Source organism: Furipterus horrens, unplaced genomic scaffold, assembly GCF_987537825.1.
Source record: "Furipterus horrens unplaced genomic scaffold, mFurHor1.1.pri manual_scaffold_3, whole genome shotgun sequence".
In the NCBI taxonomy this organism is placed as follows: Eukaryota; Metazoa; Chordata; class Mammalia; order Chiroptera; family Furipteridae; genus Furipterus; species Furipterus horrens.
The window spans coordinates 206376064-206390173 of NW_028327173.1; the positions used below are offsets into that span (position 1 = coordinate 206376064).

General features: G+C 47.7%; 1 protein-coding gene across 2 annotated transcripts in view; it reads left to right on the top strand.

Moving 5' to 3' along the window:
* Nucleotides 1–14110, top strand: part of AK7 (adenylate kinase 7) — a 55427-nt gene that overhangs the window by 6013 nt on the left and 35304 nt on the right. For both annotated transcript variants that reach the window (XM_090271369.1, XM_090271370.1), the window contains exons 3-5: nucleotides 3645–3753; nucleotides 8054–8148; nucleotides 10992–11102. In XM_090271369.1, the coding sequence (XP_090127495.1) occupies nucleotides 3645–3753; nucleotides 8054–8148; nucleotides 10992–11102 (315 nt within the window). The remainder of the gene's footprint in view (nucleotides 1–3644; nucleotides 3754–8053; nucleotides 8149–10991; nucleotides 11103–14110) is intronic.

Consider the following 14110-nt stretch of genomic DNA (forward strand, 5'->3'; position numbering starts at 1 on the left):
TTGTACTCTTAAGTTTTATTAAGGACCTTGCTCTCCATATCAGTTTGGGCTATAGGTACTAGAAAAAAGGGCAGTGGAAACTGGCTTAATAAATAAGGAAATCCATCAGCTTACCTGGGCTGGTGGTCTCAAGCAAGCACCAGCTTCAGGGCTGGTATGATCCAGGGGCTACAGCTCCTTTTTCTTGCCCGTTCCTGGGCTCCGCCTTCCTCTGAGGTGACTGCATGATCAAACCATCAGCTAGGCTGCAGCAGTCCAGGGCCTTAGTTCATACACAGCAACACTGGAAGAAGAGAACTTCCAGGAGGTCTCAGGGAAAGGAGGCCGGACCTCCCAGCAGCCCCCCAACCTCATCCCCAGCAACCTCACTGTCTTGAATCGAGTCACACGTCCATTCTGGAGCCAGCCACCTGCCCTGAGATCAGTAAGGCCCATCCCTTCAGCTGGAGGATGGAGCTAGTGTCCACAGGCTCAGAAGGGGAGTATCTGAACAAAATTGGGGTCCTGCTGGAAAAGAGAAAGAGGAAGTGCAGGTTTGCAGACAACCACCAGTATCCTTTATATGATTTATCATGCACTTGCCCCCACCATAGCCGAAAGCTGTGTGGGCTCTTTGCCCCTCCTGCCTCCAAGACCCTCTTGGTCATGGGGTCCTCAACCCCATCTCTTTACCAGCTCTGTAAGGGGCACCTCCTTTCCCACAGCCATTTGCCTTAGTTCAGATCCCCATCATCTCTCACCATTTGCACCTGAACCTGAATCAGTGCATGTGTGTTGAGTTTCCAAAGGCTCCGCAGGTGCACACAGTGCTCACAGCCTGACCGCGACTCTGTGATAGGGACCGTCGGTTCCGCAGTGGCGCAGCAGACGGAACGACAGGGGCGCACACAGAGCAGCGTCCAGAGCACTCTGGAAAGGGCAGTTGCTGAGTTCTCGGTCTTCTCTGCAGCCAAACAGAGCTTCAAACCCCTCCAACCCACACAGACGGAGGCCCCTGGGCCCCTGTGGTCGGCAGACCCTGGCGCCTCCAGCAGCACGGAGTCCTGCTGATGGCCCTCCTTTTGGGAGGCCGGGGTCCCCTGGAGAAGCTGTGACCGAGGCTGGGCCTCTAGGACTGGGTAGCGCTTTCCAGGCAGGTAAGGCAGCAAGGAACGCCAGCCCAGGGGAACCCATGGCAACACGCTCCTTTGACACGGGAAGCAGCGGCACAGCATAGCCGAGGGGGAGAGGTAAGGCTGGTGAGCGCTGAGAGGGAGTCAGGGTGGAGCGCTTTCGGCTGCTGGGGCTGTGCGAGGCGCCTCTCTCTGGCTCAGCACACCAGCTACCCCTGCCCTGAGCGTCCCAGGGTCTGCCGCGCGAGCTCAAGTTCCCCCTTCTGACCCGGCTCAGATGTCAAGTCCTGTGAGCCACAAGCACCTGCCCCTCCAGGCCCACGCGGTCTCCGGCACACCACGCCTCTGTGATGCGCCTCCCACCGTGGAGGCTGCCGTGTGTGGCCGCACGCACAGGGGGGCCCGGCTAAGGGCAGGAGCAGGGACTGGAAAGCAAGCTCTTCTGCTGGCTCCAGGATGCCCTAGCGTGGGTGCTTCTTTATCACTTCTCCACCAAGAGCGGGTTGCCTTTATCTGATTTGTACCAGGGCTTCCTGTGTGCTTAGCTGTGACCTTGTCTACAGTATCGCCTGTAATTATTTGCTAAAAGTTTTCCCAACAACACACACACACACACACACACACACACACACACACACACACACACACACACACACACACACACACACACACACACACACACACACACACACACACACAGCTCCCTAGCGCCAGCAATCTTATATAACTCATTCTGGCCTCTGGCCTCAGGGTCGGAAACAGGGCCCACAGATATTTGTCGGGTGGACGAATGATGCCCCAATGTGGTCACTCAGCATGTGGTCAGGACAGTTGTTCTCCTGACAACGCGTCTGGTTCCTCCGACGTCAGTCAGGCTGTGATGGAGCAGACCCGCGCGTTCGCCTCTGGACCTCCCTCGGGTGCTTTAGCAGGCGGGGGTCACAGGGCCTTCATCTTCTTTCTCTTGGACCGCGTCTGGAACGCAGGTCTTCGCGCTCCCTGTGTTCTTTCTTCCTTTCTTCCCTGGGTCGTTCCCGAGTCCAGGTCAGTCCCAGGGGCCCCGGGAGAGCCGCGTCCTCTCCCATTGTCATGCCTTTGACAACGTAAAAACCAACATTTGGATCAGTCTTCCCTCCTGCATGTTTAGTCCAGAGAAGGCATCGCATGGTTGGTATTATGGGTTGAATTGCATCCCCTGCCCCCCCCCCCAAAAAAAGATATGTTGAAGTCCTAACTCCCACTAGCTCAGAATGTGGCCTTGTTTGGAGCTAGGGTCTGTACAGAAGAAATCAAGTTAAAAGGAGGTCATTAGGGTGGACCCCTAATCCAATATGACCAGTATCCTCATAAAAAGGGAAAATTTGGACTCAGACATCACCCAGGGAGAAGGTCATGTGAAGATGAAGGCAGAGAGTTGGATGTGTGTCAACAAGCCACGGAACCCTAAAGACGGCCAGTGAACCCCCAGAAGCTAGGGGAGAGACACGGAGCAGACTGTCCCTCACTCAGAAGGAACCAGCCCTGCTGACACCTTGTTCTTGGGACTTTTAGGCTCCAGAACTGTGAGACGTACATTTCCGTTGTTCAAACCACTCAGCTTGTGACACTTAGTTACAGCCGTCCTGGGGAACAAATACAGCCGGCTACAAAAGAATGTAGGGGACAAGCTGGAGAAATCAGCAACCCATGCTGTTGAACTTGACATGGACGCAGTCACCTGGCCAAGGTAGTCCTCTAGGATTAAAAAAGGCATCCACTTCTCCTTGGTTCTCCAACCGATTGTGGTAAGAGACCAAGTGTGACCTGCAAGGCTCTGTTTAAATGCACCTGCTCAAGGGCCTGTGGGGAGTATCTGATCCTCGGGACACAGGCATGTGCTGGTCTGGAAAGTGCACAGTCCTTGTGTGGTTATCTTAGTCCCCACCCACGATATTGCTCCACTGGGAAACGTGCTGGCATCCGCGCAGTGAGGGATAGCTAGTTAAACACCACGGCCACCACAGTTATTTCTGTTTAACGTAAGAATTTTATGTTTCACCATTAAAAGTTTCTGTATTTTTAAAAATATTCCCAACAGCCAACTGTAATAAGATACCTTCCACCTAGAAGGAGAGCAGATTGATTCCATCTCGAAGATTCCAAAACAATCCCCATAAATCACCTATCAGCAGCTCTGAGTGACTCAAGACTCAAATAATCTTGCAGAGAGTTTGAGTGAGTTTTAAATGCCTCCCAAAGTTTTTCCCAGTGTGTTCTAATTCTTCCCTTCTGAACTGGGATGTAAACAGCACACCTAAGATCATCATGCAATTTTTTTTAGTCATCTTTTCCTAGCTATTTTCATAAACTTCTTTGTTATTTGAAAACTATACACAGAGGAGAGCCAAAATTTCATTTTAAACAGAAATCCTTCTGCAAATGTTTTCTGTGGGACTCCCCGCAGCATCTCTAATTTGAAAATTGTCATTCTGTCTAAATATTAAGGATGCTTTGTTAGCTTCTTGAACAAATGCCCATCAATTCTCTTTTCAGGCCATCTCTCGAGAAGAACTTCTCATGCACCTGCTGGAATGTGATGTGATTATTTATAACATCACTGAGAACCCACAGCAAGTGGAGGAAGCCATCTGGGCAGTCTCTGGTCAGTGAGGTGACCCTCTTATCTCCGGGGACACCACTTTTATATAATTTACTTTACCTGAAAGTCAGCTAATGAACGCTCAGCAAATTAGGACCATGAGGAGCAATGATCTGACACATACCCTAAAACACAAATTGAAATCAGGCTGATGGATATGGCTGGGCATAGTGTTAAAAGATAAACAGGGCCCTGGCCAGTGTGGCTCAGTGGGTTGGAGCATCGTTCTGTAAAGCGAAAGGTCACCGATTTGATTCCCATTCAGAGCACCTGCCTAGGTTGCAGGTTCGGTCCTTCTGGGGACACACATGAGAGGCAACTAATCAATGTTTCTTTCTCACATCGGTGTTTCTCTCCCTCTCTCTTCTTCCCTTCCCCTCTCTCTGAAATCAATAAGCATGTCAGGTGAGGATTTAAAAAAGGATAAACAGAAACACATTGAAAATTTTAAGAGTTTATTTGAGCAAAAAATCTATTCAAATTAGGTAGCGCCAAGCAGGGAGTGGTTAGGAGTACTCCATCGATAGGAGCTATGGGAAAGGCTTTTATAGAGAAAAGCCGGGAGCAAAGCAAAGAAGTGGTTTGATTGCCTATAGCTTAAGCAGTGACCTCATTTGGAAAAGACTAGCGGGCTGTTTATGATTGGTTGACTTAACATTTCGCTTTAAGTTTGGCTGCAAAGGTATCAGAACCACCCCAGGCTAATGGGCCTCCTGGTTTAATTATTTTAACAAAATATTCTATTCTTTGAATAGAATAGAATAGAATATTTGAATAGAATAGAATATTTTTAATCATTAAAAGAAATGAAACATTAACTTCCAAAATTTGACCTTCATTCGTTCTGCAGGCACTGCTTACGGAGGTGTGGTTGAATATGCTGGGCAGAAACAAAGACAAATAAGAAAAAGATTATACCCCCCCCCCCCCCCAGCACCTGGAGGCCTACAAGAGAGCTAAGGTGCACCTGAGAAACTGCAACGCAGGATAGAGAATAGCATGTTCACAAGAGGGTTATCATAGGAGGCATGTGACCTTAAGGGGAGAGGACTTATGTCTAACTATGAGGATTCAATCCAACAAATGTTCCCGGGCAGCAAGGGTCAGGGGGCGCTGTGGGAAATACTTGTCATTTTCCAATGCTTTGAAAAATGTGGTGAACTCTAAGGACCTCTGGTCTGAGAAAACGAAGTGATGTTTAGAAATTTGGTGCCTTATAATTTATCTCCTCATTAAGTCAGCAGCTAAGAAGAAAGTGTATCAGCTTATCTGAGACCTTACTATAGACTAAGCCAGAAAAAAACCAAAAGAACAGGGCACCTTGCTTTTCAATAGTTTTTACATTGCGTTACCTTTGTGTTAGGCAGTTCAGACTGGGCGTCAGCAAACTTTTTCTGTGGAGGACCAGATAGTAAATGTTTTTGGCTTTTCAAGCAAGCCGCTCTGCCATTAGAGCCAGAACATGGCCACAGACAAGATGCCAATGAACGGTCTGGTTCCAATAAAAATATATTTGCAAAGCAGGCTGTACTTTTGCCAGCTCCTGAATAATATCAACAGCAAAGCCGTATTTTGGCTTAAATTAAAGAAATGGAATAGAGCCTCAGGAATGACTATACCTATTCAGGGAAATCGTGATGAAAAAGTACGATGAAAAGTAGGGTGTGGGTGTATGGGATTCCTGGGGCGCTTAGTGTGGTTGATTTCTCATGTGTAACTTTGGGCCTGAATTTCATTCAATAAACTACAAATCAAAAACATGAACATTGTGTCATCTTTGGCAACAGAGATTTTTTTTAAAGCCTGCTCTGTGCATTTTGTCCCTTTGCAAATATTTACAGATGATGGATAATTGCACCTTCTGAAATAATCACACTGCCTGAAATCATAATCAGAGCTAATGCTTATTGAGTTCTTCTTTTGGGCCAGGCTTTTGAAAGTTGATTTTTCTGTATAAAGTACACTTGCAGTTTTCTTAAGCCTTTAAATACTTTTTATTCTGAAATAAAACCTGGACATGTTTTGAAAATTAAAAAGCATAGCAGGGCTTAGAATAAAAAGCAACTATTCCCTGCCTTTTCTTTCCGTCCCATTTCCACTCCCCAGAGGAACCTCATGTAACCCACTCGTTCCTTTTAATACATAAACACGCCTGGACTGATGTCCTTTGAGTGTGAATTTCAGACGTTAGCCACTGCCTTCCTACTGTGACGAATGACCTTTAGACTCCCATAGTCCCCACCTCCCAGGTCCTCTCAAGGGAATGTAATTGGTTCTCAGGCTTGGATAAATGCATTTCCTTTCTTGAACCCTAAAATGTAGCGTGTGCCTCACTGCTTCCTTCTTCATTCTAATACAGAGCTTTATATAATTAAGAAAACATCGCCTCTCTGTTGGGTGGAAAAGTTTTAGCTGCATCATAGTGAGAGGCCCTTGGTCTGTCATCAGGGTCACCTGGGCGGCATGGGGTTGGTGGGACGATGGAGACTTGGGCATTTTACCTGAAGCACGTTCTTAGATTTGCTGGCTGTTGGGGTTTTTGTTTTTTGTTTTTTTGTTTTTTTAGTTTATTTATTTTTAGAGAGAGGGGAAGGGAGGAAGAGAGGGAGAGAAACATCGATGTGTGACAGACGCATGAAATGGTTGCCTCTTGCGCACCCCACAACGGGGGACCCGGCCTGCAACCCAGGCACGTGCCCTGGCTGGGGATCAAACCGGCACTCAGACCACTGAGCCACACCAGTCAAGGCAGATTGGCGGGGGTGGGTGTTGTTTAGTTTTGGTTTTGCAGTGGATATGCATCACTTCTTAATTGTGTTGTAGTAAATATTTTAGCATGTGTTAATATAAAACAATTCTTCTATCCTGCCTTTCCGGTACTATCAAAGGAAGGTAAAATAACATAGGAGAAGGGAAGAAAGGATTAGAAATGAGGGAAAGCGTTTGCGTATGTGGATAACATGTGCTTGTCCGCAAGCGAGCGGGCAGATCATTTTGACCCATTAAAATTATAAATAAAGAAGATAACCCAGTTAGAGGGCCGCTAAATGTGCCAACATTCACAAACTAGGCCAATCGGAAACACCACAGGCGGAAAGGAGGAAAGGCATGATTAAATCCTAGAGGCCGTCTTTGTCAATAGAATAAAGACAGAAGCTAAAATTAACATTTGAGTTGGGATTCACGTGTGGACCTAGTGCTCTTAGACTTAATGATACTCTCCCACCTTCCAGTTGGAATCCACGCATGTATCAGCTTTAGGACGTGGGCATTTCATTGTCTGGCTTGTGGTTTAAGGAATCCGCTCATGAGACTAAAAATGTACCACGGCTAACTGTGTCACTTGGAGCCTCTGACGATTTAATCAGACCTCACTTTATATTTTTTGTTCTGGAATTTTATACGTCACAAAAAAATATTTTAGTGGAATCACACGTCAAAAGTATTCAAGGAGCGTCGATGCTTAGACGTGCGGCTGAGCCTCCTGGGAAGGGAAGACCCTCTGGAAATTACACGCTCTCACTTCTGGTCGTCCCCGTCCTACGTTCCAATTCTGCACGTTGTTCCTAACTGAGCATTCGTGCCTTACCGAGCCCCACACACACACCACCCACAGCTCCTGGGCGTGGCTGTGCTCCCCAACCTAGGAGAGTGGGAAGGGTGGGCACACCCGAATTACCTCCTTCCACAATGGCGTAGGCTACTCAGGCTGCTTTGTGTGAGTTCTCAGAGGGCCCTACCTTTTGCTTTGGGGTGCCCACAGCCCCCATCCCTAACCTGGCTGAGGCCTCCTGCCCCACTCCCCCATGCAGCTGGTCCTACAGCACAGCGGGGAGAGGATGGGCCTGGCCACCAGGCTGCCTGGACTGGGCTCTCCGCCCCACCGCTTCCTCCACGATCCTGGGCAAACTGTACTTCAGGCCCCTTAACTGTAAAACAGAGATTATATCAGGGCCTATCTCATAACAGTAGGAGTTCAAGAATGCCCACGAACCATGCCCATCTGCATCCGCCATGGTCATTACCATCCCTGGCCCACAAACGGGCAAGCGCACAGCTGCAGGCCTGAAGCAGGTGCAGAGCTGAGGAGTTCAGCCGGGCGCAGAAGAGGTCAGGCGGCGGGAGGGAGATGCCACTAACAGGGATGGGGGTGGAGGGACAGCGAGACGTCAGAGGGGGCACCACCCTGGTGTCAAACTGCTCCAGGGAAAAGGAGTACCTCCAAGTCCCGCTAACGGTACACGTGGTTTCGAAAACACATTCTGTGTGGATTCAAGTAACTGCTCGCTTTTTGCCTCCGCAGCACTGAATGAGGAAGCCAGCCACTTTGAGAATCGCAAGGTGTTTATTTTAGTTTCCACGGTGATGACTTGGGCGCGATCCAAACCCCTGAACCCTGTAAGTAGGGCCGTGAGCTTGTTCCTTGTAGTCTGTGCAGAGAGAACTTTCTGCAGCGAATCCAGTATTCTGACACTCCTGAGCCTGATCTCATCATAAGCACTCAGTGGAGCTCACTGATTCCAGGCTCACTCAGTTCTCAGGGGCTGCACTGCCTGCTTATCCTTATACTTTTTATTTTAAATGCAATGAGAGAGCTCTCTTTTACACTTATTCAGGCCTATATTTTGGTCCTCTGTTTTCCTGTGCATGCATTAAAAGGAAAATAGAAGCAAAATACAGGGGTTATGGTAAACCCCCAAACTGCTTTGTATTCAGAGCTCAGCTTCTCTCAATCACACCTGTGTTCTGTCTCCACGCAACTCGGTATCAGACCTGAGCCATGTCCCCGGCGGTGGGCACTTCCCTTTTCTGTGAAGCACGTGGTTATTACTTTGCCTGAAAATGTGGACTTAGCATCATTCCCGACCAACGTCAGACTTAACACCTGCTGTTCCAGACCTTTGTGCCTGGGAACTAGCTTTGACTTCGGTGCTGAATCCCAGCAAATCGTTTCAAAGACCTTTAAAAAGGCAATGGGAGCAACACGTGTAGGACCTAAATGAGTTGGAAGGGACAACAACACGAACAGTCATTGTCAAGGTCACCCAGGGGACCATCAAGGACAGTGTCAATGCTTCCTCGCTGACTACAGCTGTAATAAGCAGTTGGTTACGAGACACATTTCGTTTCAGAGACGTTAACATGGGAGGCATGCACATGTCAGCCTCAAGGGAATACCTTCCTTATGACAAAAAAATAGTCAGGCAATGATCACATTTCTTGTGTCAGGCAACATGAGTTTGTTCGAGTCTCTCTCCCCTGGTGGACCAGGAAGTCCTGAGGGCAGGGACGAGGTGTCATGCTCTTTCCTTGTCAATGTCACGCACCTGCTGCATTTGGTTGCTATCATCTCCATGAGCAGGCCCGGCATTTCATTCCTGTTATGGTTCCGCCCCTCTCAGTGTGTCCAGTCCAGTGTCCGCTACCTAAAGGTCATCGGTCACTCGACTGGCCTGATGGATTGTCCCCAGTTATAAACCGACTCATACTGACTTTAGCGAAATCAGAACTTAATGACTCACACGACTGGGAAGTCCAGTAACGGACTTCAGGCCCAGCTGCATCTAGAGGCTTCCACTGTGTCCTCAGAGCTCGCCCACTCTCTTTCTTTCCTCCGTTGCCCTTTGCACCTCTGAGTGGGCTTCATGCTCAGGTAAACCTTCCCCTCCTCCTGGCCCCGAGGCGCTCCCAGGCATATATCCCCGGAGCTTCCGTTCTCTTTTCTGCTTTTGCACTGTCCCATCCCAGAACGGCACTATGCTGCTTGTCCAGGTCTTAGGTCGCAGGCCTAACTTTGAATAGGTCACTGTGTTCCAGGGAGTGCAGCACCCTGATTGGCCAGACCTGGGATCAGAGATCCACTTCCAGAGGAAGGGGTGATCAGCGCCCTAAGCTAAATGGGCTGAGAATGGAGAAGAGGGGCTTCCCTCCCCAAAATATGGGGAGAGGGCACCTGCGGTAGCTCCTGCGTCCTGGCACGGCCCCATCCTCTCACTGTGGTTTTAATTTGCGTTTCCCTAATGGCTCAGGATGATTTTAAGTCAGGGTTATTAAGGTGCAAATTACATGCAGTACAGTTAGCCCTTCTTACTGTCTAGTTCTCTGAGTTCTGACAAATGTTTACACAGTGGTTTCCCCAAATCCATCCAGATGTAGGGGTCCTACTTGGAGTAGGGTTTTAAAATATAGTGCTCAGCAAGGAACCTTTCAATCCCCTCACGTTGGTCTACGTTCAACAACCAGCCCAGAGCATCGGGGTGCAAAGGCTTACGCGAAATTAATCAGAGAGGCGGAAGAAACAGGCCCCCGAGGCACCATGGGACTCATGTCTCCCTTGGAGTCCCCGGTACATTTTAATTTAGTTGTTTCGGATGCTCCCTCCGTGGCTGGGTCCTGGAGAGACCGAGGGCGACCGGCAGCTCAGTGCGCTGCCAGGAAGTGCGCCCGTTTTTCCTCCCTAGTCTCGGGGCAAACCGATATTCCATCTATCTGATGAAAGCAGGTTTTAAAGCCTGAGGCAGACATTTGCCCGTGGCAGGCTCTTATTCCCCTGGGGTGGATTCGAGGACAAGTGGCAGGGTAGAAAAGAGAAAAAAAGTCGCAACTCAGATCCAAGCAAAACCCCATACACGGCAAGATCTATTAACAAATGCGTTCTTTAATGGCTTGATAGAGTCACGGGGACGACCTGGCACCGTCTCTACAAAAGAAAAGACATTTAATTTTTTAAATTGTGTTTAGATTAAGTTTAAATGATAAAATGTGGCAAGCTAAAACATGTTCAAGAAAATTAAATCACTATAAAACAAGCAGTAGTTTTTAGAACTACTTTATTTGAGCTTAAAGCAGCAGTTCTCAACCTGTGGGTCGCGACCCGTTTGGGGGTCGAACGACCCTTTCATAGGGGTCGCCGAAGACCATCGGAAAACACATATATAATTACCTATTGCTTTTGTGATTCATCACTATGCTTTAATTATGTTCAGTTTGTAACAATGAAAATACATCCTGCATATCAGATATTTACATTATGATTCATAACAGTAGCAAAATGACAGTTGTGAAGTACCAACAAAAATAATTTTATGGTTGGGGGTCCCCACAACATGAGGGACTGCATTGAAGGGTCGCGGCCTTAGGAGGGTTGAGAACTGCTGGCTTAAAGGAACACAGCCACGCTCGCATCTCTGGGCTGTTTCTTGTAGCCTGAACACATCAGGTTTGGCTTTTTTCTTTCACAGGATGATTCTGAGGTTCCATTTACTGAAGAGGACTATCGAAGGAGAAGACACCACCCTCATTTTCTGGACCACATAAATGCTGAAAAAATGGTTCTCAAACTTGGAAAAAACGTAAGTCTGCAGTGGTAGAGCGTCCCGGGTAAGAGGTCTTTCCCAAGGCAGCGCGCAGTGCCCGTGGTCAGGACAGTTCCGCCCGCTTTACAAACCCCTCTCGATGCCTTGAACGTCTCTGGGTATGGTTTCCTCATCCTTACACTCACAGATTTCTGAGCTTCAGGCTCACCCAAGGTGCGCCGTCCTTAGCTCCAGGCCCAGCTTCTGGCCCAGCCCACTAAGTTGCAGGCCTTGCATTGGGTCTCCAGCAGAACTCAAGCGCTTACCTACCGAAGAGTTACTCAGCCCAGGAAAAGCCAACAACTCAGAGTTTAAAATGGGGGTGGAGGAGGGAGGCCCATTTTTTCTTTTTCCAGAACCTATCTCATTTGTTTCTCGTAACTCTGAAAAGTGCATATTCACCTCGTCTTATGAGTAAGGAGGCAGAGGTTTCCAGAGGTTCAGTAACACGCTCAGGGTCACCTAAGTAGCATTTACTGGGCACCACTCTGAGCACTTCCTGGCCTTGTCTGACCTTCTCCTCACAACAAGGGTATTGCAGACGTACAGAGTTGTCCCCACGTCATGGATGTGGACCCTGTGGGTAAGTGGTGTCCAGTGGTGGAGCTGTGATTCCAACCTAGATCCGTCAGTCTGCGGGTTTGGTTTGGTTTTGTTTTGTTTCCGACTCCAAAACTCCATCATTCAATGGAGTTAGCTGATCTTGAACCATCCAGGTCACTGATCATGGAGACCTACTGATAGCTGAGAAGTTCGTGTAAACAATAATAGTAGCTTATTAGCCTTCTGTTGCAGCAAAATTCATTCTATATATACATATATATTATGAAATTATTTTATTTCTTTTGTATTTTATCAAAATAGGTGACTGGAATGTCCTGGTGATGAATAAGGAATAACAGCTAAAACTGAGGGCTTGTAAATCTTTGCTAGGCACTGGGCTAAGTCTTTCACTTATGGTACCTCACATAATTCTCGTGGATCTCGTATAAAATCCTCAAAATCCTGTGAACTAAGTGCTATTACTGCCACCCTCATTGAACTTACGTGGAACTTACACAGAACCCCAAAACCGCTAGAGGTTCCATCCACCACCCACCACGTTTTCCCCACTGGCTGAAGGCCGGCCTCAGTGGTATAAATAGTTCTAAGGCGACCCCTAGTGGTCTCAGGGGATATTACACGAGGTACTTTGTCCTCAAGTTCAAATTGCCCCCCCCCCCACTCCTTTTTTTTAACTTTTACAATACAAACACTGTGAGTGTAAAATACTTGAAGGAAACGACGTGGGATTAGAATGTATATCCATTCTTCTATCCATTAACTTATGACCTTAGCCAAGTTATTGAACTTCTCAGGTTAAAATAACTAAATAAAATAAAGGGGCAAGAGAGACGGTCTAAATTTCTCCCAGTTCCACATCCTATCGCTGTATTATTTTATTACACATCGGACATGGCCCCCAAATAGAAAATCCATGATGGTTTTTTGTATTTTGGAATTTATTTTAAGTCATACTGAAATACTGGTATTAACACAGTTGTCTCTTTAGTAACAGAGCTTGCTCACCATGTGCAAGCATCTAAGTTTACAATTTGTCCTGGGAGGCACCTCCACCTGAGTGAGGACTGAGGCTCCTCTGTCCTTTGGTCTGATTCTTTCCAGGTGGGATGACTGGCAAAGGAATCCTAGTTAAAAGCAAGCCTCCAAGGAAGGGAGTTGGGAGAAGCATCCAAGTCCTCCAGGTGGAGGGGCTGAGTCAGTTTGAAGGAGGGGTGCAGCCTCTAGGACAGACAAGCAAAGGGACAGACAAAACGCCTCAGGTGCTGCAGCAATAGGGCACAGTCCCCTCCATGCCCGTGGGTAATTGCTGAACGAGTGGTGGTCCGTCCTGTTCCTGACCGTGAAGGCCAGGAGGCTTTGTGTAGGAGAAGATCCGTGATTGCTGAATCGCTGATGCAGTTCACTGAGAGCACATGATCACACACAGAAGTAACCGATGTGAATGATAATCCGAAATAGACAGAGCATAATCTTAATATCTTTTGTTACAAAAGCATTAAATTTGTCCCATGCTCTAAAGAATAGAATCAACATTTTATTTTAAAAATCTATTATCTTTATCCCCGGCTTTCTTAACCACTCTCTTCTGAACGATTGCTCAGAGAAGTAAGGTTGATCTGGCCAAGTTGGTCATCTCAGTTGACCTTGTTTCTCGTCAGGTAGGTAGAACCTTGGAATTAAGTTTAATCCATTACTTTAATGCCCAGCTGTCTGGATCCTGCTATGACCCAGGCACTGTGGCTAGGAGCTGACCTCACAGGCAGGGACAAAACAGATGTGGTGTGGCTACACCTGCAGCGATCACGTTTGTATTTCTGTTACAGACACAAGAAGGTGGGCTGACTTAGTATTTTGAATCAAAGAGAAGCCCTAGTAATTATACAAGTTGCCTACAGAGTTTCGATGTGCCTAACACCAAACGTGTCTTTAAATGAGTCACGCTGATAGTATTTGGAATATTTTAAAATAAACTTTTTAAAAAAGATTTTATTCATTTATTTTTAGAGAAAGGGGAAGGGAAGGAGAAAGAGAGAAACATCGATGTGTGAGAGATACATCAATCCGTTGCCTCTCACGTGCCCCCAGCTGGGGACCTGGCAGGCAACCCAGGCAGGGGCCTGACCAGGAATCGAAACAGCAACCCTTTGGTTTGCAGAACAGCGATCAAGCCACTGAGCCACACCAGCAGGGGCAGGTGTGAGGGGTTTGAAAGGCTGGGAGTTTGGGGAAGGTCTTATACTGATGTGCCAAAACGAGACTTTCATTCACCCTGAGACTCTGCCCCACAGTTTAAATGGCTGGACAGTCCATGGCGTCCTCTCCTCCGTCTCGTCTGTTACCACCTTTGCCCTGGCTGGTGTCCCCTTTGGTGGTGGTGGAGGGGTTTGAAGGACAGGAAGGGGGGTGGGGTTTGTATTTGCCTCTGTCAAGGGCCCAAGGTG